The sequence below is a fragment of the Apis cerana genome, linkage group LG4 (assembly GCF_029169275.1).
Source record: "Apis cerana isolate GH-2021 linkage group LG4, AcerK_1.0, whole genome shotgun sequence".
Lineage (NCBI taxonomy): Eukaryota > Metazoa > Arthropoda > Insecta > Hymenoptera > Apidae > Apis > Apis cerana.
Genome location: NC_083855.1, coordinates 13,008,068 through 13,034,255, shown reverse-complemented (window position 1 = coordinate 13,034,255; position 26,188 = coordinate 13,008,068). Strand labels below are relative to the sequence as shown.

General features: G+C 52.7%; 1 protein-coding gene across 4 annotated transcripts in view; it reads left to right on the top strand.

Annotated features, from left to right (window-relative positions):
• LOC108000798 (protein dachsous) overlaps positions 1–26,188 on the top strand; it is a 178,323-nt gene that overhangs the window by 117,075 nt on the left and 35,060 nt on the right. Inside the window, exon 1 of one of the 4 annotated variants that reach the window (XM_062074555.1) lies at positions 532–676. The exons of the other annotated variants lie outside the window; for them this stretch is intronic. Coding sequence (XP_061930539.1) covers positions 620–676 — 57 coding nt within the window. The 5' untranslated portion in view covers positions 532–619. Of the gene's footprint in view, positions 1–531; positions 677–26,188 lie in introns of those variants that run through there. 4 annotated transcript variants of the gene reach the window in all.

The window sequence follows — 26,188 nt, the reverse complement described above, 5'->3', positions numbered from 1 at the left end:
TCGTAATTAACGTGACTGCCTGTTCCGTTAATTTGGCAAGTTCGTGGTTCGTCGAGGGTGAATCGAAGCTGCCGGTGATCACGGCGAGGAGCACGGAACGGAGAGAGAGAGAGAGAGAGTTCGTTTGAGGAAAAAGCCGGGAGAATTATTTCGTGGAACGGTGTATCGATACGCTCGATCTTCGTGGTTGACCATCGTGAGACGCTAGCCGCATAAATTAATTACCGAGGCGGATTTCTACCGTTCGCCTCGGTAAGTAACTCGGTGATTAGAGAATCGCGCCGGTTTAATCAACCGGCGGATTTAAACGGAGGCGAGGTTTACAATACCAGAGATCGGCGACGATTGTTCCCACGACGAAAGGGGCGATTTCCTCGTCCGCCTCGCGCGGCGGAAAAAGGGGAGAGAAAGTTCGGCGGAGTGGACGATTTCTCACGAGGTCGAATAGGCGAAATGAGGAGGAGGGGTGGGTTGGAGGGAGGAGGGGGAAGCTGTCGGTGGAGGCGCTCCGTTGTGCGCCGGAGGTTTTACATTCCGCGAGGATTTATCGTAGGAAAGAACGTGTTCGCCGGTGTAGAAGCAGCGTCATGAAGGGGACCGTGATCTGACTACATCTCTTATGCGCGCTATATATCAGCGTGCCGGCAGGCAAGAAGGAGAAGGCCAGGAAGAGAAGGTAACTACGCCGGTGAGTCGTCGTCCCGGACGGCCACGGAACGGACGAACGCGTATACACTCTACGCGTTCGTATATATGCCGTGTGGCGGAGAGGAGCCCCTCTCTGTTTCTGTCTCCCTCTTTCTGTCTCTCCACCCGAAAAGGGAGAGAACGCCGGAGGAAACAACGCCGCGGAGATTTTCGTATTATTTCTGGGAATCGTTGGGGCCGATCGTCCTAGCGATACCGCGGGACTCGGTGCCCTTTTTCCTTCCATCTTGGTCGGAGGATCCGAGATGGGCGAGAGGAGAAAAACGAGGAAGGAGGAACCGGGCAGAAGACGGGTTCGGTGTAATCGAGATGACTCGTGGCTCGAACGCGGAGTTCGACGAGACTCGCCGCGACGAGGCGAACCGGCGACGTCCTTTCTTTCCGCTCGATTCTCGAAACGGCGAGACGCGAAACGCTACTCGCCTCGTTTTTTCTTTTTTTTTTTTCTGTCTTTCCTTCTTTTTTCATCGGACAGGAAACGTCAACGCGGTCCGTACGGAAGGAGGGGGGGAAGGGCGGATAAATTAAGTTTCGTTCATCACGAAGGATTAGGCTGGGCGAATCGCGCGATACTCGTATCGTCGTTACACCTGTTTTTTGCTCGATCGAACGAACGAACGAACGAACGAACGAACGAACCTCTTTCTCCTTCTTCCATCCTCTCGCCGTTTCGCTCGTTTTTCCGCCCTCTTCTCCCTCCTCCTCCTCTTTCTTCTCCTTCCTTCTCCTTCTTCTTTTCTTCCTCTCGCTCCACGCCTTTGCACGCCAGTTTTTCTCTCCGTTCCTCGTGCTCTCCCCTTTCTTCTCCTTCCCCCCGTGTCGCCTCCCCCGGTGACGGTAGCTCGGCTTTCGAGGCCCGTAAACCTAAGCTTAATTACCAATTAGACGTAGCGCGGAGGCACGCTTTCGCCCGGTAAAATCGATTAGTGGCATGGGACACGACGACCGACGAGTATCGTCGTTGCGCCTTCCACTCTCGCACCAATTTACCGATGCAAAAGCGCATACTCTTCGCGGCGCATAAACTTGCGTCACGTGCGACACGCGGTGTAACCCTATCCCCGTAACCGCGCACAAGCGAATCGACCTCGTTGTGGAAAAGTACACACTCTCTCTCTCTCTCTGTCTCCGCTCCATCCGACTTTTTTCTTATTCGAACATATTGTATTGTATTGTATCGCTTCGTTTACGAGGCGATCGATGACCGACGATGGGAAGGAGCGATACGGGGAAAAACGGGACGCTCTGCTTTCCGTTCGATAGAGGAATTGGCGCGGCTGTGCGTGGATGCTCGCCGGCAACTCGTGGACCCTGGGTATCAATTTATGCGGTGCAACATTGTTGGAACGCGCTTGGCCCTGGGCCTGCTGCTGGGGGGCAATGGGATGGGCCACACGGAGAAACCCTGTATTCGAGGAGAGTGCCTTGTAAGACCGTGTTGGAGGTCAACGATAATTCAGGCAGGAGAATACCAGACCGGTTAACTTTCGAGCTGAAAGAACTCCGCTTAAAATTATACTCGTTCGATTCGAGCACGGCTTCCTCCGTTTCTTTTCTTCTTATTCCCCCGCTCTCTCGCTCTTTCTCCCTCTCCCTTCTCTTTTTGCTCCTCTTTCTTCGCTACTTCTGTTTCTCTTTCCGCCCCCCTCCCTTCTTCCTTCGTTCCTTTCGCCTTCCTCGCCTTCTCTTTTCTCTTTTTCTTCGCTCCCTCCCTCGAAAAGGTGTCGTCTGCCGTTGGATCAATGACTCGTACGCACCGACGGATTCTACATTACCGTGGCGCGCATTTTGATTAATTTCCCCCGACTCGAGGTGGATGGGCGGTGAAAGAGAAACGACTGCGCCAACGAAGAAAGGAAAGGAGAAGAAGAAAAAAAGATCGTCTTCTCTCTCTCTCTCTCTCTCTCTCCCCGCTTTGTTTTTCTTCGACCGGCCGACGTTTCGAATCTATCGATCACGCGTCGCGTCCTCCGATCGATGCTTGGACTATGCCCTCGAAACTCGATCCCCTCTTATTACACCGCGAGTCCCGTCCGCCAACTCGGAAGCGGCGCATGCGATGCGCGCGAACGTACGTCGAAACTCAATTTGTCAACGAGGATGCGCGGTTTTGTTCCACGAACCGGATTCCGTTTCGATGTACATACGCGCGACGGGGGCAACAAAACACGGGCAACCGGGCACCCGGCCCGGCACGCTCGTCCGATTATCGAGCTTGCCTCTCCTCGCAACCACCAACCACCACCACCTCCACCACCACCACCACCACCATCGCCGCCACCTCTTTTCGTTTTCCCCTTTTTTTTCTCCTCCTCGTCCTTGTGCCGGGCCAGACCCCCGCGCGGCAGTATCCCTTCGAATTAGTCGACACGGCCGAGAGCCAAACCCAATGAATATTCGATCACGACTTTACCCGGTGTAGCCGTGCGACGCCGCCGACCAACCGGATCCAACGCGTCGAAAGCGCCCAACGTGAACGATTACGACGAGCAAGTCGGACAAGGATTACGATTATTCGTTGGTTCGTGGCGGGAACGGGATCCTAGTCGGGAGAACCTGTTCGAGGCGAAGGGAGGGAGAAGGAGGAGAAGGAAGGGAAGGGAGGAGGGAAGGTTCTGTGAAAATTTGAAACAACGTCGCCGAGAATGACGACGACGGCGGTGATCGGGGCGGGAGTGGCGGTAGTAGTAGCAGGAGCACGACGACGGGTAAAGATTCGCGATGAAGAGAAGCGGATAGCCGAGGGAGAGGCGAGGCGCGGGGGGAAGAGAAACAGCCTCTTTGGGCGATTAAACAACTTAGGGACTGCGGCCGAGCAAAGGCGCCGCCTCGTGGACGACGCTGAAACGATTAAATAAATTAGTTGCTCGACAAAGAAGGGCAGCAGCGGGATGACTGGATGGGATCCGTACGAGGGTAATCCCCGTTGAATTCCTCCTAATTATGCACGCTTTACCACCATGGCTACCAACAGGCCGAGGATCGAGTGGCGCGAAAGGAAAGGAAAGGAAAGGAGAGCGCGCGCATCACGAGCGAAGCGGATAGACGGAGAGGGAAAGAGAGACCGAGATGAAGAGGGCAGGATATTCCTTTCCTCCTTCTCCTCTCTTCTCTCCTCGGTTCGCGCCAAGTGGCGCAGTTCTACCGTCGGCCGTTTTACTTACAAATTCAATAAGCATATATCATATTTAATGCACGCCCAAAGCCGGCAATGTTTTCGACCGCCCTGAACCACCTTTCTCTTCCTCTCTCTCTCTCTCTCTCTCTCTCTCTCTCGCTTCCTCTCCGCCATCTCCCCTTCCCTCCCTTCCCCTGCTGCATTTCCGCCCGCCGCGCCTGGATCCGCGCCGATACCGGATACTTTCCGCGGCGAGGGCGAGCCGTCCCCTTTTATTTCGTCGCATCTCGTCGAGAAGCCGAGGTGAAAATCGCGGTTTTATTAATCCCGAGGAGTGGATCGAGCGAGCGGAACCGATGTCAGCCACCGGGCCGACCGTCGGTATTCTTCGGTGGCCCTTGCCATTCGGCTCCCCCTCTGCCTCTCCCGACACCTTCGTGTACGCGCTCGATATACACGGGTGTGCACACGCGGTCAACATGCCGGCATACATGCGCGAATGGACAGGGAGCAGCAGCCGGTCGCCGCGTACGTACGCTCGAGCGAGAGAAGACCGATCGAGAAACGAATATATATATATATATGTACGCACACGCAACACGTTGGTCGGTTGAATGCGTTACCCAGGGCGGTCGAGGAGGTTCGATAGAGAAGGAGATAGCGGCGCGTGGTACGGTGGGAGGCCGCGTATCGGGACGTATCTACTAATTAATTTATACGGGCCGTTTGGAGCGGGTCGCATTAATAGAAACGCTCGGACGTGGAAAAAAAGGAGACGAGCGACGGAAGCGGAGCAAGGCGAAACCCCCCGTGTACCCGCGACGCCCCTGGTGAAACGGAGCCGAAGGATTCGTTCGAGTCGTTTTGGGGAAGAGCGGAGGGTTTCGAGTGCGTTTTTTATCGCGCGTTTTAAATCGACGAAAGGGGCGTTAATATTATTTATAACGATAATTAAGCGCGGGCATCGGGGATATAGCGGCGTACGCGCACCACGGGAGGCCATAAAATATCTTTAATGCCTTTCCGATTCAAATTTCACCCTAATGGTCGTAATAGCGATCGGCCGAGCGGGGACAACCGAGTCGAATCGGGCCTTGCACCTGTATCGATGCTTCCACGGAGAGGAACGTACGAGCGTGGGTGCATCTTGGAACGGATTCGGGACGCCGCGCCGATATTAAGACGCGTTGTTTTCGCGTTCCACGGCTACGCGCGCCACGACGTTCCCATCTGTCGTCCGCTCGTTTCCTTCGTTCGTTTCTTTCGTTCGTTCGAGAAAAAAGGAGAGGGAGGGAGAGAGAGAAGAGAAAAACGAACCCGGTTACCGGAAGGACCGGGTAATTTGCGTGTGTGAGGGCAAAAGGTGGAAAAGGGGGGGAAAAAAGAGAAGAGATATCTCGGAGACTCGCGTCAGATGCGCGCTCGGCGTCACGGAGAGCGCAAAATATAATCCGGAACGACTCGAAGTCATGATCGACCGGTGGAGAATCGAAGGTTCTTGTCCGGCGACGTTCCTCCGCGTACCATCTCAAGGACACTCGACACCCTGGAATCCAGAACCCGCGTGGAACCGCGCGGTTGTCGCGGAACTTTTTCGTTCGCGCTCGCCGCCGTTGCGAGTAAGCGCGCGGAGAGAAGAATCATCGCAACGGTATGGCGCGCAAAAAAAGAAACGCGCGCGTACGTAGAGAGAGAGAGGATTTAAATGGTTACGTAAGTGGCGCGCACTCTCCTTAAAACAGTCCCCATTATTCCCTTAATTAATCGATCGGCGGAACGGTTTTCGATCGATGACGCGACCAGCCGTAGAAAAATACGAGCCGCGTTCCGTTCGTATATACGCGATATATTCCTTTGCCGCGAATTGCCGTGCGCGATAAATATGTCGGATCCGAGGATTCTCGCGTTACCTGGGAATGAAAAAAAAAAAAAAAGAAAAGAAAAAAGGGAAAAGAAAAAAGGAAAAAAAGGGAAGGGAAAAAAAAGGCAGGCGAAAAATATAGTCTCCGCAAATACAGATCTAATAACTTGTCCGCTCACGTGGCGCGAAAGAAACTTTCCAAAGCGATTTACGGCGAAATTTACCGGTATGTCGGGCACCGCTGCATAATTCATAGCGCCCTGGGTGCCGACCCCATCCATTCGGTCTGCGACTTCGCGTCCACCGGTGGAGAGGACCAGTTCGCAGAAAACGTTCGACCATGCTCGCGCGAAAGAGAGAGCGAGAGAGCGAGCGAGCGAGCGAGCGAGAGAGAGAGAGATTTCTTCACCCGCGTGAAACGCGATCGGTCGCGATCCGCGTAACCTCGATTCAACGGTTGCGCAGTAACGCGTTTCGCGTTCAAGGACGATGATCGTTACGAACGATGCACGCGTATGTGTGCGCGCGCGCGCGCTGCGGCGCGGTGTGCGAACACCCTGGCAAGAGCACGCGAGGATAGACTCGCGTTCCAAAATGGGCGGATGAGCGACACTGGTTTCAATAAGGCAAGAACACGGCGCTGCAAACCGCAAGTCATGTTGCTTCATTACGCCGCCCCACGTGAGAGTAAGATGAGACTTCGAAACTAACCTAAGCCGCTCTGATGGGACCCGCCTCGTGCGTACAGCCGGGCCCCCGATAGATAGAGCTCTCGTATCCGAGGAGAGGCAAGAAACATCCACGGATATTCCACGGACGCGTTGTAAATTCTTGCGAGGAATTGCGTTTACGTAGTACGCCGTAATTAAACCCCCACTTTTCCGCGCGCGAACCTTGCGTAATCCTCCTACACCGACCATCTGCTCGATCGAGCATTTGCTGGCTGATTCGGTCGGTGGAATACGCGGTTGCTTTTCGCCGTATTTAGACAGATATTCGCGGATGAATCTCTCTCGCTCTCTCTCTCTCTCTCGTTCGCAGATGTCTACGAGAGAATCAGGATTACGAAGCGTTTCGAGGTTAACCTCGAGAATGCAATGGCCCGTGTGATGGCGCGGTGAGCGATACGCAACCGATACGGAGAGGAGGAGCGTGATTAAACGGCCGATTACCGGCCGGGATGCGGTCGGTCGTCTCTTCTAAGATGAGTTAGAGCGGAGTAGCGGCGGTTACGTAGCGGTTACGTACGGCTAATTGGAATTTAGCTATGGCGCGAGTGGCAATTTTCACATTGCCCCTCCCCTCCACGCATGCAGACATGCGTTCACGTCGGTGGTGGTTTTCTGCATGGGAAAAGTGTCCACGCGCGGAAAGCAATCGATAATCGTTCGGGGCCTCGAGTGGAAAGGGAAGAAAAAGGGGAAGAAAAGGGGAAGAAATTTATCGTGTATCGGGTGAGGCTTAATTCGACATCGGGCTCGTAATTTTGCCGACATTGTGTTACAATGTACCGAAACCGAGGCGGCGGTAATATTTCACGGGATTCGACGCGATATATCATCGGGGAGATTAACTTTCGAATCCGATACCGATCGTGCGTAATTTTCATGAGGGAATTCGCGAATACGGGATTCGGGATGCGCCGCGTAGCGGCCGACGATTCACGAGGTTCCGAGATGCCGTATACGTGTTGCCCGGTCGGTCTCCTCTCAGGGCCGACGATAGCAATCTACATTCTTAATTCCACAGGTTGTCGTGCCTCTGCCACGATCGTAAAGTCGAAACGTCAAAACGCACACCGGTTTCCCCGGTGCACCCGCCCACCCACGTATGCCCGCTCGCGTATACGGAAGCTCACCTCCCCTCCTTTTCTCTCCTTTCCCGCGAAAACCGCGAGAACCGATCGTCTCGACCACCGGTTTCATTAATCGCGTCGCTCCCTGGAAACCGTCTCCCCTGTCTTCTTCGTCCGCGACAAATTTTCGCTAAAACCTTTTGCTGCCTTTGCTTCTCTCTCTCTCTCTCTCTCCCTCTCTCTACGGCTTTGATGTTGTAAAAAGAAGGCAGAAAAGAAAAGCGATAAAACGAATCGTCGTCACTCGCGTATCCGAGAAATTGCATTTTATCGAGTTCGTTTCCTGCGCTTTTCTTTCTTCTTGCCCGTTTCAATTATCTCCCTCTCTTTCTCCTTGTCCCTCCTCCCCTTCTTTTCGGACGGATTTGAAAGTCGATCGGCACGCGTTGCGTAGCCGCGGCCAGAAATGGGAAAGAAGAAAGGGGGGAAAGGAAAAGAGGCGGTCTGAAGAAGTTAGGTCTGGATGAAAAACTGGGGCTGACATGTTAACGGGTAACAAGAAACCGACTTTATTGGCCGTAAACGCGGCAATCTCTAAGCCGGTCTTATCCTAGTCTGGTTCGATGCGCTCCGACGCTACCGATCGCAAAAATCCTTTTCTTCTTCTCCCGTTCCCCGTTCGGTTTTTCCCCCTCGAAACTATACGAGTTTCGTTTCTTCTTGCCTCGTTTCCTTCTTTCCCCCGTTTGCCAACGAGAACGAGGATGACGAACGGGTGAAACGACGAGGGAAGGGGGGGAGATGGTTCGTTCCTTAATTAGAAACGTGCGATGAGTTAGGGCTAGTTGGCACGGCGAATCCTTTATTAGGAAAAGTTTCTGCAGGTCGGTGAAAGAATCGGAGGAGGGGGGATTCGGTTGATTATTGCTAGGGAGCGGGATAGAGAGAGAGAGAGAGAGGGAGAGAAGGTGGTTGCAACAGCGGCGCGCCAGCGAGATCTCTCCGCCGCTGTTGCCTGACATTAATCTTCGAGATAGTTAGCCGAGTACGAATACGAGATTTTAATGGCGCTGAAGATATCAGCATCTGCGTTGGATTGAAATTTATACGGGGAAATTAGCGCGAACAAATGCTCGGACAATACTCGTTGCCGAGTGAAACGTTCGTTCTCGGCGAATCGACAGTTTAAAGGATCGTTAATCGAAGGATTAAGAAGAAGGGGAGATTTTCCGTTACGTTTCGTTGGAAACGTTTGGGTCACTCGTGATTCGCGGTTCGAAAGCGTGCGGTGAAAGGCCCGGAGACGCGCGTTGCACCGCGAGGGACCGGTGGACACGAGTTAACACGAAACGGGCTGCTCCTTGTACGCGTGTAAATGTCTACGCGCGGCTATATTAAACGGGCAGAAGAAAGAGGAACGCACGGGTCGAGTTCGAGTTTTCTCTCCTTTCCCACTAACAACGTCTACGGACCGAGTATTTTTTCCTTCTTCTTCTTCTTTTTCTTCTCTTTCTCCTCTTCTTCTCGGTTGCGACGCGCCATGACTTTTCGTATCTGCGGCTGGCCCGTGGAACATCTGTTTGACTTACAACGTTATCGCGTTCCGTGGAAAACCGGTTGCGGCATACCAATTTCGGTTATCCCCACTTCTCGGCCGCGCTTGGAATTCGCGAGAAATGCTCGCGAGACGCTCGAGTCGTTTTCGATTTCCGATCGACGATCTCGGATCGGTTTTCGCGTCGCCTCTCGTCATATACGCGATGGAAACGTTTCCTCGAAGAGATCGTTCAACACCTGTTGTGCGCGAGAATTTATCGGAATTTACTCGTTCGCCTTCTCGAATTCTCGTATTTTAACGAGCTCTCTCTCTCCCCCTCTCTCTGCTTCTCTTTTCACTCCGTTCCTTTTTTTCCTTCCAAAGGTATGCGCAATTACGGGAGGTATCGGGAATATGGGGCGAGGAAGGGAAGGGAGAGAGAGAGAGAGAGAGAGAGAGGGGGAAAGTTGGGCCGAGAGACACTTTTGTCGACCACCTGTACGACCCTTGGTTCCGACGATCGTGGAAGAGGCGTGTACAAGCGGATCTGACGGAGCTTTATCTGGTGCAACCGCTTCGCGACATGACGGATCGGTGCATTAGCGCGTTGATTAGCGTCCTTTCTTCGTGGCCCTTGGTCCGGACCAGCGGTTGTTTTTCTTCCTTCTTTTTCCCCTCGACCTCTCTCTTTCGAGTATTCTCGCTCCTTTTTTCTTGGCCGTCGCCTCGATTCCACTTTCGTCGTTTGTCGAGGGAGAGAGGAGGGCGTTCGAGGGGAGGGGGGACGCGTCGCGAACGAAGGAACGGTGACACCGCTACAACCAACGACGACTTAATTAAGGACGACCTCGAACGGTTGATAACGCGATTCGGCGACGAGCGACGACGACGAAGATCGATGCTGCTACGGATCTTGCACCAGTTGCCGCGACGCGTTTAAAATCGGTTGAGATCTATTTGATCGCGAGATGGATCGGGAAATGGACGGCGATGATATCCTCCGAGGGAATAAAGAGCGAAGGGATCGGAACGCGACGATGGCTGGGGGCGATCGGGCACCGGCTGGGATCCAGCTGCCACGAGATTGACCAATTCCACCGGTGTATCTAGCATCTACTAATATCGCGTATATGGCAGTGGATACCGGCCAACAAATCTGCCAAGAACTCCTCGAGTGTGCAACATAAATAAGGGGAATCGAACATGCCGTTGAAATGTTAAACGCGTCCTAAACGTGTGTGAATATGTACACCGTACACCGTAAATGTCAGTACAAGCCTGAACCTTTCGCCTGAGAGAGAGAGAGAGAGAGAGATCTTTTACGCAGCGTTAACCGCACCGGGAGGAATACAAATTTGCGACCAACAAGTGTACCGTTCGTGCGTCTCCCTCTCTCTCTCTCTCTCTCTCGTATATCGGAAACCTGAAATCGGCAAACCTGAAGTCGATGATATTAACGAGTCGTATCTCGCCGTAAAACAATCGAACGGAGTGGCAAGGCAATGGCGATACGACGGGTTAACGACGAGTTAATCGGAGGAGGAGGGAGGGGGCCTCGCGTCGGGGGCGAGAACGGAAGCGACGAGATCGTCCCATGGTTGGACGGGGCGCGGTAACGCGCGCGACAACCCGCGTACGTATTCGAGTTCTCGGTACAGGTATAAGTTTTGCCGAGGGAATAAAAATAAATGAAAATTGCAGCGGGCATAATTCATCATCCGGCGATATTAATGCGACTGCGGGCCGCGAACGTATACGCGGCGCGGCCCGCAACGCGGCCGACAAAGAGGAGATGAAACACGAGGGGAGAGAGAGAGAGAGGGAGAGGAGCCTCGGGATGTTTTCGCAGATGAGAACCGATACCGCGAAACCCCTACCCCGAGCCGGGGAACTTTATTGATGACGAAATACGCAATCGGCGCGATCTACCACCGCGCGCTATGTACCTTCAATTATATATAAATAATTAAGTTTCCGCGCGGACAGACCGATTCGGTCCAATTAAATCCGGCACGGAGCAAATCGGTCGTGTACCGATCGATTCATCCTTCGCGTCGATAACTTTCGCGCCGTCGGAAACGACCGTCGGAATTTTAACGAATTTCGTCGCCGATCTTCCTCCCTTCCCGAATATCCCGATATATTCGCAGGGAGTTTGCGGGTTATAGACGCGGCCGTTCCCTCCTTTTCTCTCATTTTCCATCGTTGCCGTTACGCTCGGTTACTTCCGTGCCGGTTCGAAAGGCCAGAGGGAGGAGTGGGGAGGAGCGGTGCGAATCGAGTCGCTCCCGTTCGTCGCGTATGCATATACGCGCGTACTCGAGTAACTAATTACGCGGATAACGCAGGTGGAGCGCAGACATCTTCACCTCCGTCCTTTTCTCCTTCCTTTTTCGACGTCTCGACGTACATTCTTCTCTCAACGTTACGACGTCGTCGCGAAGAGAAGAGGAAGAGAAGAGAACAGTGTCGCTACACGAGGTAACGGTTTAAAGGAAAACGAAGGATTCGTCCGTCGATCGATCGTATACGTGTACGTATAAGGTGGCCGTACTCGTTGATTATATTATCGCGTTACGGTGCGAGGACGGGTCCGCGGTATTCTTCCGTCGATCAAGCATTTTTTAGTAAGATCTTTGTCCAACGGGTATACGTATACGACGGTATAACGAGCACGGCAGTTTCTCATTAGCGCGGTCGCTTTTTCTACCGGCGAATTATGAATCGTTTTTATTGGTTTTAAAATTGCTAATCGAGGGCAGCCAGGTCCGGACTCGTTAAATATCGACCGTTGGTACGCCTTTCGGACACCGATTCTCTCTCTCTCTCGTATCGATATCCCCGTAGAACGAAATCTCGAGATCGTCGCTACGCGGCGAACGTCGGCCATAAATTTTCTCGTGTGCACGGACTGCACGATGTTTTCACCGATTAGCATAAAGTGACGCGCAGTCACGCGTCCGAATCCGAGAGTACGGTATTGAGCGTCATCGCGTTTCTTCCCCCGTGGAAAACGGTGGAGACGGGAGGGGGGATAGGATCCGGTTGGAACGGATTCGATTCGTGCGTGTAATTAGTCAAGTGTGTTTGGACGTTTCCCAAAGGGCGGCCTATCTTCGCGGCACGGGCGTGTCCGTGGAGAGGAACGTTCACGTGGGTCCGGATACAGGCCGATTCCGCGAGGTTGTCGACGGAGGTTCGGACGTGAGGTGATTGATCGGTTCCAATATAATGAGGGCCGATAATGACCGACACGGGACAAGGCCCGACGCAAACAGAAAACGATGGGTCTGCTCGATAGGGAGGGGTCCGTGGACGAGGATGCGAGGTCCTGATCCTTTCTTCGGTACACACACACACACGCGTCCAAAATCTACGCGGCGATCCGCCACATATTATGCATAAGAGGTTTCCTTTCGCGTCGCGTCGGAATGTCCGGAGTGTCGATTCCGATCCGAGTCTTCTTCTTCTTCTTCTTCTTCTTCTTCTTCGTCTTCTTCTTCTTCTTCTTCTTCTCGATTCTTTTCACCGAGCGTGTACTATCTGCTGTACAGGTGGATGCGGAAGAGAGGGGAGGGAAACTAGCTCGCGACCGAATTAATACGCGGCGCGATCGATTGGCAGGAGGGAAAGATCGGAATCGTTTCTGCGCGGAATTCGTTTAAACGGTACTCGGTAATAAATTTAAGAAACGGAGCGAAACGGAATGGTTGGTTCCGCATGGATGGAGACTCGGAGACGGACGGGAATATATCGAGTTCGGTCTTATTCCCTTTGGTCGGCGGCGATCGGCTCGCTACTTAAGAGGAATGACGTGTCAATTCGACCTCCGTCTCCTCGCCTTTCGCCGAGCAGTCTTCTTCGCGACACCTTTCTTTTTTGTCTCTCCATCTCCCTCTCTCTCCTCTTTCCCCTTGTTCTGCTCTACGTCTACGCGTACTTGCGCCAAAATAAAAAGGACGAGGAGAGAAGGAGAGGATCTCTACCTACCTACCTACCTACCTACCTACCTACCTACCTACCTACCTATCTACCTACCGGTTGTTACCTAGTGACGCGCCGAGGATTACGTTTGTACGATTCGCCGGCCGTGGATGATGTTGTCGCCCCTGGTGTCGGCGTTATCTCGACACGGGAGGGCACTTACCCACCGATAACCGTTACCTCTTTTTCTTCTCTCTCTCCATTTCGCCGTTTCTCTTCCGCTCCCCCTTCCCTCTCGTTTCGTAGCTCGAAACATCTCGTGGATCCCTCCTCCCCACTCCTCCCGGAATATCGTCGCGAATTTCTTCCCGTATCCCGGAATGACGAGAGAGCGGTGTGTCGGCGGAGAGGGGCGAGGAGGCGAGAGCAAAGAGATGGCCTTTGGGTGAGCTCGGTCGAATGAGAAGTCGATGGAGGGTTATCCCCTTACCCGGTGCAGCCGGGTACTGTTTATGCAAATTCGTGGACGAATCTCGTCCGGTAGCAATCGCTCCGGGAATTATCCCCGGATCGGCATGAAATGATTATTCCACGGCGCTAAACTCGTCTCACTTCGCAAACCGGTAATTTCTTAAGGGGCATATCCTTGGCAGCGTCCACGAAACGTCGTGATCCGCCGTTTTTCCCAATGGCGAGGCCCGATTTTACTTCCAATTTCTCTGTCTACTCGAGCCCCCACCCTTATATAATCCCTTAATTAAGGTTTTCGCCAAGTTCGATGCCGTTTCCAATTAAGGTTAGGACGATCTTGGATCGGCTCGGAGAGAACGAAATATGTAGGTAGATAGGTAGAGAGGAGGAGGAAGGTGGGGGCGACAAAGGGCAACGTTGACGAGGAGGGCTTTTCCAACGTTGGCGAGGGAAGGGCGAGGGAAAGGGAAGGATGTGGTCGAGAAGGCAGCAGCGTGGTCGTGGCCCATTAGGGACTATCGGGAGTCCGGTGAACCAGGGCATAAACATGCTCGACACCTCGCCGCCTCGCGGTAATGCGTTCGTAACTCCTGGCAATATCTTTCTCCCTCTCGCTCCTTCGTTTCGCCCTCTCTCCCTCTCTCCCGCTCCCTTTATTCCCCGCGCGACTTTCTATACGGAGGTCCAGCCATCTTTCCGTTCTTCTCCGTCGCTTTCGTTCGGCCTTGTTCTTCCACGCGGCCGGCGCGCCATCGAAATACGTTGCTGAATTTAGTTAAACGCACGCCCGGTAATTAATTCGGCCAAATTTATCGTAATATTGCGCCGAGCCGAAACCCGACGATGTTCCGCGTCGGTCGTTTCACCCTAATGAAACGCTCGTGAATGCCGATGTTCCTCCGCTCGAGCCTCGCGCTCGTATTCGATAGACATCTGAATTCCACGCGCGGCCACCAATTCTCGACCACCCCGATCGATATCCCTCTTCCAATTTCTCGCTTCTGCTTCCGCCTCCATCGTCTCGTTTCTCGTCCCTCTCGCGCTTCTTCGCGCGTTTCAGAGAACAGAGCTGAAGGAAAGAAGAAAGGCGAGAGATTTGTTTTGGCGGGCAAAAATGGAAGGGATCGAGATACGTCGGAAGAAATGCTAATAGCGACATTAGTCATTTCGCTCGACTTCTCCTCGATACGCGAATATGGTGGCGTATCAATAAACGCGGGAGAAAAGGAGAGAGGAGGAAAGGAGACGAACCGGTCAAACGCGCGCTCCCGATGCTACCCGCTTCGGTGGAAAGTGTTTTAGAAGGTCTGGGATAACGGCGGCAGATTAAGATTAAGATTCCATATTTCTCCTCGTCGTCCTCCCGCTGTTTACCTCCTGGTCTTGGTACGCGCGCGGTGATTAAAGAGAGGCGGGCGAGATAAACGAGCATCGGAGGAATTTCGGCTCGCTGATCGTTCCTTCTAATCGTACGTAAATCACGTCCACCGGCGTGCCGCGCATCCGTCCTATCTACCTTTAGAAGAACGGATAAACTCGGCGTCGAAAGGTGAAATCGTAACGAATGGTAAGGAGGGACTGTTTCCGTTATACGATCTTCATCGCGTCGCGTCGCAGCTTCGAAAAAAGAAGCTGGCTCGAGTTCGAGTCGGAGTTCGGTTAATGGATGCGGAGGGCCGAGTCCGCTGCGTAGAATTACTCGCGAAAGATAAGAAGTGGTAAACGACGCGAAAGGGAGGAGTGGACGGGCGAAAAAGAGAGGAAAGCGAGGCGATCGGGCGTAGTACGGTACCGGGTGCGTGTTAATTGGGATCGTGGAAAATGTACGAATCTAATCGCTCGTGGCGAGAAACCGAGAGCCGATAACCGCGCCGAGCGAAACCATAAATTCCGATCGGATGCATTAGCGTGTCCGCGACAGCGTGCAACAGCCGAGGAATTCAACGTTACCGTGTAAGTAGTTCGACTCGTGACTTATTCAACCTGCACCCCTCCTCCTCCTCCTCCTCCTCCCGTTCCTCGATAATTGCCGTCCTCCTCCTTTCCATAACGTAACTACTACACCTCGTCGATTACCTTGCAAATCAAATGTAAATTCCACCTTTCGCGATATTCTCCGCGTGAATCCGTTATCCGATATTTATCGCATATATATAAATTCTCGCCGAACCGATCGTTATTCCACCATTATTCCGCGTAATTACGACCTCTCGTACAAATTGTTTCTTATCCCCGGAACTTATCGATTCGATCTATCGCGTTACCAGTCTACGGAGTCGAAGTTTCCGCGTGTATGGAAAAGAGAAGGAAAGAATCGTAATCGTCGCTTGGATTCTGTCGCGTAAAAAAACAAAATGCGCCTCGATAAAGAAACGCAGTTAGGCGTAACTAGAATCGAATCCGGAGTTAATCGCTCACTTAACGCGTTGATCTCGTACGTTTAAAGGGAAGGAAAGAGAGAGAGAGAGGGAAAGAACGACCGGTTCCGTGCTCGTTTTGGGCCGACAAGTAGGGGAAATTGGAAAGTATCGATCGTCTTTTCCCGTTTCGCGCGTCAATCGCGAACGACGACGGACCGGTTTCGTTCCGACAACGAATCTCAACCACCGGCGAGATATCCGGACAAACGTTATCGTTGATTTGGCGTGGACAAGTTCGCGATAGGAGGCGAATTAAAAATTAAAAACGGTGTTTCGTAGATCTATCCGAATCTGTCCGAAGCGAGCAAATCGAATACTCGCGTTACAACAACAACTTGGACAAGTAGATCGTTACGCTCCATTAGCCGGCGCAAGCGCCGGCTGCGATTCCAACTTTCGTTTCTGCCGAAAAGCGGAGGGAGGATGCGTTCGATTCGCAGTGAGGAGAAAAAAGAGACGCGTAGTAATGGACCGTGACAAGATCCGAAGGGGGAGGTAGAATTTACTTTCCGCTTCTCCTTTTGTACGAGAGGACGAATATCGGTCCCTGGACATAGAATATATATATATATAGGTGCATCCGAGAGGTTGGACATAGATCACGATCTCGGGACACGGTGCTCCCACCGACAAATAGATCGTCCCGGTCCATTACGATACACCGTGGCGCGGTGCGGAGCAGTCTACACCCGACCGCCTGCCGGTAATTAGGTACGGTCTGCGTGAACCGGCCTGGTACACGCGTGTAACAAAGCGCGATTCGACGGTGTAACTCACCACTCGACCCTCTTCTCCCGAGTTCGACTCGACTCGACTCGACTCGACTCGACTCGACTCGACTCGTGACTCGGGACTCGAGAGTGCGTGCTCGAGAGTGCGTGGTCCGAACCGCGATGCGGACTCGATTATGCGTATACTATACGAGCGTCGGAGAATCATGACCCGCCGCGCGAAACGAATCAGCTGGCTTAACCGCTTCGAAGGATTAAATTCAATTTCCGACGCTCGTCCCTGCCGTAGCCGCGGCCGACGTAGCCCGCAAAGAGAGGATAGTCCAAGGGGGCGAAGAACGGAAGAAGCAAAAGTATCGATGACGATCGCCCCCCTTTCCTTCTAGGTCGGTCTCCTCCTTCCGTATTTCTCTTCTTCTTCTTCTTCTTCTTTTTCGATTCTCGCTAGCCGATGTATCCATATAGCCGGATGAATTCGATGTAACGAATTCGCGATGCGGGAATCGCCGAACATTGCCCGTTCCATCATTTTACCAGCACGTGTAATTAAACGTTATTGAGATTACGCGGATGATCGTTAACAGGGTGAACCGGCAAGAAGTTTCCGCATTTCGCGTAACGATATTCGTGGCCGATCGAGAAATAGAACCAGTCTTCTTCCCTCGTAAATAGTAATAGTCGACGCGTTATCCGATCGGGCTTGAAATCTCTGCTTTCGTATCCTCTTCTTATCGTCCTCAAGAGAGGGAAGAGTTTCTCGATTTCGTTTTTCCCCTTTTCTCCGCCGACGAAACCGCTTAATAACGGCCAGGTGTTCGAGAAGGAAGAGCTCGTGCTTCGAATCGTCGAAGCGTCGATCGTTGGAACGCGGCGATTCGAATCGCTCGAGCGAAATCCGGCAGTCGGAGTGGGACGGAAAGGGAATCCGGCGAGGAGAGAGAGAGAGAGAGAGAAGGAATACTCGTGGCATCGAGTTCGGTACACGCGAGCCGGAGAGCGAGAAACCGGAAGAGCAAATTGACTTAACCATACTGCTCCAAAGGGTATAAATAAGCCGCGTATCCCCGTACGCGTTTCTCTGAAAATTGCTCGATCGAAGAAAACCGTCTCGCACGCGATTCGCTCTCGATCCTTCGATTCATCTCGAGCGAGTTTCGTCGAAAGGAATTTCCCCAAAGGGAGAGGAAAAGTGGAAGATGGAGCCCCAGCGACGTCAACTCCGACCTAGAGATATCTCGTTACGTAGGTGGTGTAGCGTAGCGGGTCTACGGCTGGGCCGGCGCGTAACCCGACTATATCCAGCCAACGAGTACACGTTTCGCTCTCGGTAGGCAGGAGGGAGCGCGTCGTGGAAGTGCGGTAGCGGCAGCCCCGGGCATCACCACGAAGGGCACCTCATTATTTATCGCGATATCAACCTATATTTCACACACATCTTCACGGGCAGGGAGAAGAAGGGGAGAGGCGGCGAGGGATCGTGGAAAGGGCGAAAGAGAGGGAAGGAAGGAAGGAAGGAGAGGACGAAGGAGCACGCGCTGCCTGTCCTCCCTCCTTTTGTCCCTCGTCGCCGCTTTCTCTACGTTTTCTATCTGTCTTTTTTTTCCTTTTTCTTTCTTCTTCTTCCTCGAACCTCGATACGATGCACACGATTCACGCGCATATACGTTCGATTTGTACGCGCGTCACGTGGGGAACGTTGGAAAGGTTGGGCGCGCGGCATGCACGGGAAGAAGGAGGGGAAGGGGACGATGAAAGGAGAGGTGAGATGTCGCGAACAAAAGTCTCGGGCCAGGAGAGAGACACGGGCCCGTGAACGGACGACCCCCCGCGGGTCACCGCGGAGTGACAAATTGTTTTTCTTTCCACCGTGAACCCGACGGGTACGTGGCTTTCGGCGGTGGAAAGATCCTCGCCGCGATAACGTTTTTTCGACGCGCCTCGGTCGATCGCGATTAGACGACCTTGTTTGCGCGAGACGATTGAATTTTTTTCCCCTTTTCTCCCTTTCCTCGATCGTTATCTCGCCGTCTCGTAATTCGCCGATATCCGACTCGTCGCGCGGGAATCCTACACACACGCGAGTGGGTAAAAGTTTTTTCGACCGATGGATAGAACGCGCCTCGTTCGAAAAGCGATCGAGAGGCGGTCCGAGAGAGAGTGAAAAGAGAGAGAGAGAGAGAGGAGGAGGAGGATCCGAATGCGATCCAAATGCAGCACGACTGGTTCTCCTCGCGCGATCGCAGAGAATCTTAAGCACCTGCCACTTAAGGACCGGATTGCTCCGCGAGAATGAGAGAGTAGGCAGAGTGGCGAAGAGCGAGAAGGGAAAGGGAGGGGAGGCAAGAACTCGAAAGATATCCTCGAGGATCGAACGATTTTCAAATCTTCCGTCGAATATTCTATATCGGCGCGGTCGAGGGACGAATAAGAGAAAAAAGAGGAAGGAAAAAAAGAATAGGAGAGGAAAGCACTTTTTTTCGCGATATCCATTTGGAAGAGGAGAAGAAGAAGAAGAAGAAGAAGAAGAAGAAGAAGGAACGGAACGGAAATAGACGTTCTTTTTTTTTCTTTTTTTTTCCTCTACGATTGAGAAGACGGAGAAAAAGACGGGCAACAATGGGCTCGTGCTCGAAACTTGGCTCTCTCTTTCTCTCTCTCTTCCTCGATGCACTTCTCTCGATGCACTGGTTTAGCGGCGCCGTCGTGGCACACGGCACGACCGGCGATGAAATCATAAATTGGTGAACGCCAGCCCGCCGGCACTGATAGCGAACAACCAATAATTATGCTAATACATACATCGTAATGCATCCAAAGAGGCGGTCATTCGTACCGTGTACCGTAGGTAGGCTTCGTACTACTCGACCCGCGTCCTCCATTCTCCTCGAACGCGACGTTGACGCGCGTTCATTCACTCCAAAACTTCGATCCTTCCCTCCTTCCTTTTTTCGCGATTCGTCGCGACTGCGCTCGTCGCGCGACTTTCGCTCAGGGACGAAAGCGTCGAAAGATGAGAAAACGCGTGGCAGTGTCGCCGCGGAGACGCGGCCGAGAGTTATCTGCACGCGGACCGTTAATTCGACAAGATTAACGCCATTAACGCCTATGGGTTCGAATTAAGAGGATATTATCGGGACGACTAATGCCCCGTTCGCAAACGCTTTGGTAATAGCAGTCGGCAAATTACGTCGAGTGGTTGGCTAATCTGTTAAGATAAGCCAGTGTTCCCATCCGCCGTTTCTCTCCCTCCTCGTCTCTTTCGCGCGTGCCATCTCTGATCCTTCCATCTATCTCCGCATCCTATCGTGCTCCCAGCGTTTCTTCCTTCTGTCCCATCGAGGGTAAGAGGATTTCGCGAGAGAGAAAATCGATCCGCAATTATCTCGCGGATAAATTTACTTGTCCAGTTTTCTCGAGTTTTCGAGGCTTGTTCGTCATATCGCGAGGCGCGATAATAGCGATCGGATCGATTCGATCGCGTGGGTGGACGTAAACGCGACGACGAGTTCCATCTCCGTTATCGAAGGTTCTGTTGGCACGGGACGGTCGATAGAAAGGGAGAGGGGGGTCGATCGTTTAGATTACACACCGCGACGACGTCTTCAGCCGGGGAGAGATCGGTCGAGTTGCGAAGGAACGTTTGCTCGATCATGCGCGAGATCGATTAATTATCGGGGAATGGCAATGGCACCTTCCATTAATTCGTTTCTCCCAACAACAAAGAATTCCGTATCGTCCGCGTATGTGTTCGGAACGGCGATCACGGACCTGTTCCACCCAGACGGAAAAAATAGAACTACCTTGGAATAAATTTAACGGCGGCGGGTAGCGGGTAACGTGGATCGATCGTTACCGATTTTTCTCCCCTCGCCAAAAAGGTTCTTCGAAACGCGTTTCTCGCGGTTTATTACGGTTAAAGCCGGGGATAGAAGAGGGAAAGGAGGAAAAGGAGTTGTAGCGCACTCGCGGAAGGAGCGAGACTCGGCCGGTCGAGAGGCCGCCGGGCAACAAAAATGCGAATCAGGTTTCCCGTGCTCCCATTAATCTCGGATATTCTCGCTCGTTTCGAGCCAACCGTGCTTCCACGTATACGCGTGTAACTAACTACGCTCTCCTCTCCTCTCCCTTTCCTTTTGTTTCCTCCGATAACTATATTACATATCCTTCCCAAATAACCACCACCGAAGTAGCCTTGCTCTCGCGCAGTAAACCTGGCCTAAGAGACGACATCATTTCCTCGCCCGTTATCCCCACGATATCGATAGATATCGATCGTCTTTCTGCCCCCTCCCCTCTCGTTTTATCGGTCCAATTGACGAGGTACGCGGTATATACGATATTTCGGATGCAAGAGTAAGTAAGAGTAGGCCTCTTTCTCCTCTCTTCTTTTCTTTTCTTTCTTTCTTCCTTTTTTTTTCTGCTTTATTAAAATGCAAGGAATCGCGCACAGGTTGAAACGGGTTGTTCCGCAGCGGACCGCTGTCAGGGGGCGCTAGACAGCACCGATCGAGCCCGTTCGGGGAACAAAAAACGCGAGCTTGGACTCCCCTCGGTCCCATTAATCTTCAAAGTTCTCGCAATTCCACGAAGACGAACCGTGCGAAGTCGCGAAACCCGCGCTACCCTTTTCCCCTCTTTCTTTCTTTCTCTTCCCTTCTCCTTCCCTTTTCTCTTCTTTCTTCTTTCCCCTCCCGATGCCAAGTGTATCCGTCGATTATAAACGAGCGCCTATTACGCAAAAGGGGCAGTTACGTGGCGTACGCGACTAGTCGGGCGCGTAATAAATTCGCGTGGTTCCGTTGGGTGGCGTTGGATCGAGTCAACGGGGAGGGGAAGGAAACGGAGGAAGAAAATCTCGCAGATTTTTCACCGAGAGAGAGAGAGAGAGAGAGGGGCGCGTTATTCAGAGACGCGATTATTAATCGGTACGATCGATTAAATCGCAATGGGATACGGGCGATTGCGTGCGCAGGATCAATAATATCGCGGACGGACTTACAAGGCGCAAGGGGATCCTTTAATGCGAGGATAGGTGTATCGATTATTGCGATCTCGTTTATCCGGCTGTTCTTTCTTTTGCCAGCCGCCTTACCAGCTCGACTCGCGCGCACGCGGCCTTCCACGATCACGGGATCCGGTCTCGAGACGCGCGGTCGTCGCGCAATTACTCTCGGAACGCTTGGAAATCCGATCGTTGGCGTCGATCCGTTCCGAACCCCTTTCGCGGCCGATTAATACGTCCCGACGAGGGTTAACGGGGGTATTTATCGTTGGCAAATTTGCGAAACGGTATCGTTATCGTTGCCCGATCGGCGTGCACAATATGGGGGGAGAGAGAGGGGAGGAAGACGCGAAATAAAGTAACACGGGACGTTGTCGCTGAACCGGGCCGTGGATCGTATTTTATCGGGTCAATCCCGACGACTGCCGCCGCGCAAAGAGGAGGAAGGAAGGAAGGAAGGTGGGAAGGAAGAGACGAGGGGAAGACTGTAGAAGGCACGGCCACGAACACCGGACAGCTATCTTAATCGACGACCTTTCTCTTAACCCGCCGATGCCCGCGCGGCGGCACGCTCTCTCGGCCGACAGTTGCTTTTCCACGAGCTGCTCTCGAGGAAGGTCCATCGTGGAGGGAGAGACGTGGTCGGAGAGGAGGAATTCGAGAGGCCAAGAGGAGGAGGAAACGAGATACGCGTAGGCGGTTGCCGAATAATAATAAACTGGTCCTTCCTCCCAGATATTCGCGCTCCTCTTTGTCTCTCCGTCCACGTTCGTTCGTATTATCCGGCTTTTCGTCGCCCCTCCCTCCTCCAAAGAATATTTCAAACCGCTCGAATTTCGGAGATTCAGGCGGTAAAATAATTCCGTGATACATTCGGGAAGACGAGCGTCGTCGATGCAATTTATCGCATCTGATTCTTTCGAAACACACACGCGATCGACTCGATTACGCGTGTCGAGTTAATTGGCGGTGCTCGATTCGAGAGAAATACGAGTGGAAATACGGGGGAGGAAGATGGCGGCTGGAGTATAAAAGTTTCTCGGGAAATATTCCAATTATCGCTGGCGGGACGGTGTTTCGACTTTGCGTTAATAACCGCGTAGAGGAGGAAAAGGAAGAGTGCGCGGAGTCGGTGTCGCGGGGCGTAGAGGTATGCGTTTAAAGCGAGGGATTTAACTGTTGTCGGCATCGCCGCCCACGGCACGTATATACCGGCCGATTGTAAAGGCAGATTACTAACGAGCTCTTCTGCACCCTGGTATCCTTTGTACGCGGTTATGAGAGCGGGAGAACAACGATAAAAGGGAGAAACAAGAGGAAACTAGGAGCAGCGAGTGAAGTGGCACGCGTAATAGTCTCGAGGGTAATAGTCCGTTCGCTGCCGATCGTGGGAGGAGGAGGAGGAGGAGGTGGGATCTTAACGAGCGTTGATGGTCGTTAAAATTCGATAACTATAAATTCAAGCGTAAAACGAAAGCAAAAAAAAAAGAAAGAAAAGGAAGGAAGGAAGGAAGGAGATGGAGGAGACGGAGACGCCGGTTTCTCGGCGTTTTGCCTACGTTTCGCGCGTGAATTATTCCACGGAAGGAGCGCGGAGGCCGGTGACAAGGAGACAAACGGTGGCTATTAACGAATGCCGAATTTACGAAAAATAAAGATGACCCTCCCCGCGTCCAAGGGAGGCGATAACAAATGGGGGGACATACGTTGCGCGGATAGCTCGACAAATATATATTAAACTATTTTAATGAGAAGTGGCCACCATATCTCATCGCAATTACCGGCCACCGACCCGCCGCGCCGGGGGCCCTCGTTCCACGCTCTCCCAGCATCCCTGTTCCCCGTTCCACCGCAAAAACACGCATCCCGAGAGCAAAGGTTAAGAGAGAAGGTCTCGAACACCTTCCTCCTCGTGGAAGGAGGTCCTCGTCGCGTCCTTCTCCCCTCTTTCGCGTCCCCATCCCTTCCGATCGCCACGACCCGGCCGATATCCGTACGCACCACCTTCACGCACCCGACTCAACTCCCCGCAGAGGGTCGAAACGTCGCCGGGATGAACCCGTTTCTACGCGTGGCAAGAGGAAACGAGGAGGAAGAGGGGAAGGAAGAGAAAGAGAGAGGGAAGGAGAAAGACGAATCGTCTCTCGCGACTCCGCGGGACAACGGTGAGTGACAGCTCTATAGAGTTGGTCGGGTTGGTAGCATTGTCCGCCTTCCCCCTCTCACTTTTGCCGAGCTACACTCCGGATGATCGCGCGTATGTAAAGCGGCGTATCGACCTCGCTCGACCGTTTACGACGCCCCGCGTTTAGTACCGCACGTCGTGTATCCCGTCTCCGACGTCTCGAGCCCGATTATTTTCTTATTCTCGATTCCGCGTATTCCTCTCTCTCTCTCTCTTCTCTTGTACCGAGAAATGGTTCGGTCACATCGCTTCCCGCCATTACCCGTCGCTATTTCGTTTCTTCGATCGCATCGCGATGTAATTGCTGCTAGACGGATGGATATTCGCGCGAGTGTATCGGCCAAGTGACGAATTCCAAAGGTGACGTTCCTCCGTGGAGGAGAAAAAGAAAAACGTGGAGAGGAAAGTTTCGAAAGTTTCGCGGCGGAAAGATGGTGGAGAATTGAGTTTCGTTATTCTTTCCACTACTTTTCGTCCCGTATTTATTCGCGGCCTACGTGCGCTTCGAGAAAGTTGGAGGGAAACGCGTGGAAGAGAGAGAGAGAGAGAAGAGAGGTGGAAAGGCGAGGAGAATGGAAGGGGAAGGAACGAGCTTATATTTATTTATGCAAACGGAATAGGGGGATCCGGCTAATTGTGCGGTCGCACACCCGCGGTGACTCACGTGACGGCTACTCGGGCATCGTTTCTGCGTGTCAATTCGCGTGACAAAGGATCATGGTTCGTAACCGTCGTCCACCCACCAAACTTCCGCTTCGCCCTCTCTCTCTCTTTCTCGTATTCACGGATAAGAAGTTGGCGTGCACGGGGGCCTTCCGATCGCGTGGCCGCGCAATTAGGCGCCCTTATGTGCAAATGACAAGAATTTTAAATGCGTCTACGCCGCGGATAAAAACGGGGTGCGTGCGTAACGGTGAACACGTTTCCTGGAACCCGGTGGCCTCTTGGATTTTTCGCGATGCGAATCTCCTCGAGGTTTCGCGGCGTCTCGCGGGTGAAAGACGAAGAAGAAGAGGAAGAAGGGAAAGAGGAGAAGGAAGAGTGGAGGAGGAAGAGGAAGAGGTTGTCGGTGTCGGGGATAGGAAAGAGGAAGAGCGAAAGGATCGCGGGGAATACTCGGTGACGGTGGTGGACGACTGTCAGTCCATCAGAGAGTCGGCGAGCCGGGAATACCGAGGATGGCTTCCCAGCTTACTCGACGAACAGCTCTATCTGTCGAGCACGAGCTGACAAAAAGTGGCGGCCCGCGTGGTCGCACGCACCACGACCAACGGAAAGCACCGGGACGGCGGGGGGTTAGGACCCCGAGCAACCGAGAAAAACCCTCCGATACTGCTCTCTCTCTCTCTCTCCTTCTCTCCCTCTCTCCTCTCGCAAAGGCGACGGTAGCGAGTAAGGAAGAACGCGCGGAACTTTGCGCGTCTTCGTCTCCGTCCCCCTTTTTTCCGATTATTATTCCGATGCTCGGTTCGCAGACGGCGAATCTCGACTCGAAGAGGAAGGGGGGAGATCGGAATTTCACGAACGCGCATCGCGTTTAATAACGCGTTAAACGCGGTCGAGCATCCTCCCTCCCCTCCCTCGATCACCCGGCTTTAATTAGACGAGGAAATATTAGCGGTTCGCTCCGTTAATGAAACGAAATAAATCGTTTAGGGGAGAATCGGGCGGCAAACTTGTTTAGCCTCTCCTTTCTCTAAAATCGCGTACGCGCTCTCTTACGATCGTCGCTCCAGTTCCCTTCGGTTTTATGTATCGCGGTGAAGGATTATACGAGCGTTCAAAAGGAAGATACTACCGCCTTCCGGAATGATTTACTAACTCAACGATGCCGAGGATAATCGTATGAAATATCGTCACATATCTCTCTCTCTCTCTCTGGCAGCGTTACACATACGTATACGTATAGGCGAAAGGCGAATGGCCGAGTGGTGTGCGCGGCATCGTTGACCTCGGAGAATGCGGCGAGAGAGGCCTTTTAAAGCTAAAACTCAACGTACAGGAATTTCATACGATATTAAGGGAATCTTTCTCCCCCTAAAGGGTATATTAACTCGTCGAATCGGTTGGTGGCCGATTAATCCGATCCTTCCTTCCTTCCTTCCTTCCTTCGGTCGATCGAGACGGGACGAAACTAGAACCACGATCCAACTATAAAACGAAGCTCGAAACGATGAAACGAAACGAAACGAAACGGACGTTATTAGATACCTATCTCGCGTACCACGCGATTTAACTGTAGCGCATGATTGCAAACCGGTCTGTTGCAAACAGATTACGCGGCAGATCGATTGCAACCTCGTAATTGGTTCCTGTTAAACGCTCGAGATCTATGAAACTTAATGATAATTTCTTTACGAATCCCTAGTTGCGGAAAAAGAAGAAATGGATCTACGTAGAGAGAGAGAGAGAGAGAGAGAGAGAGAGAGAGAGAGA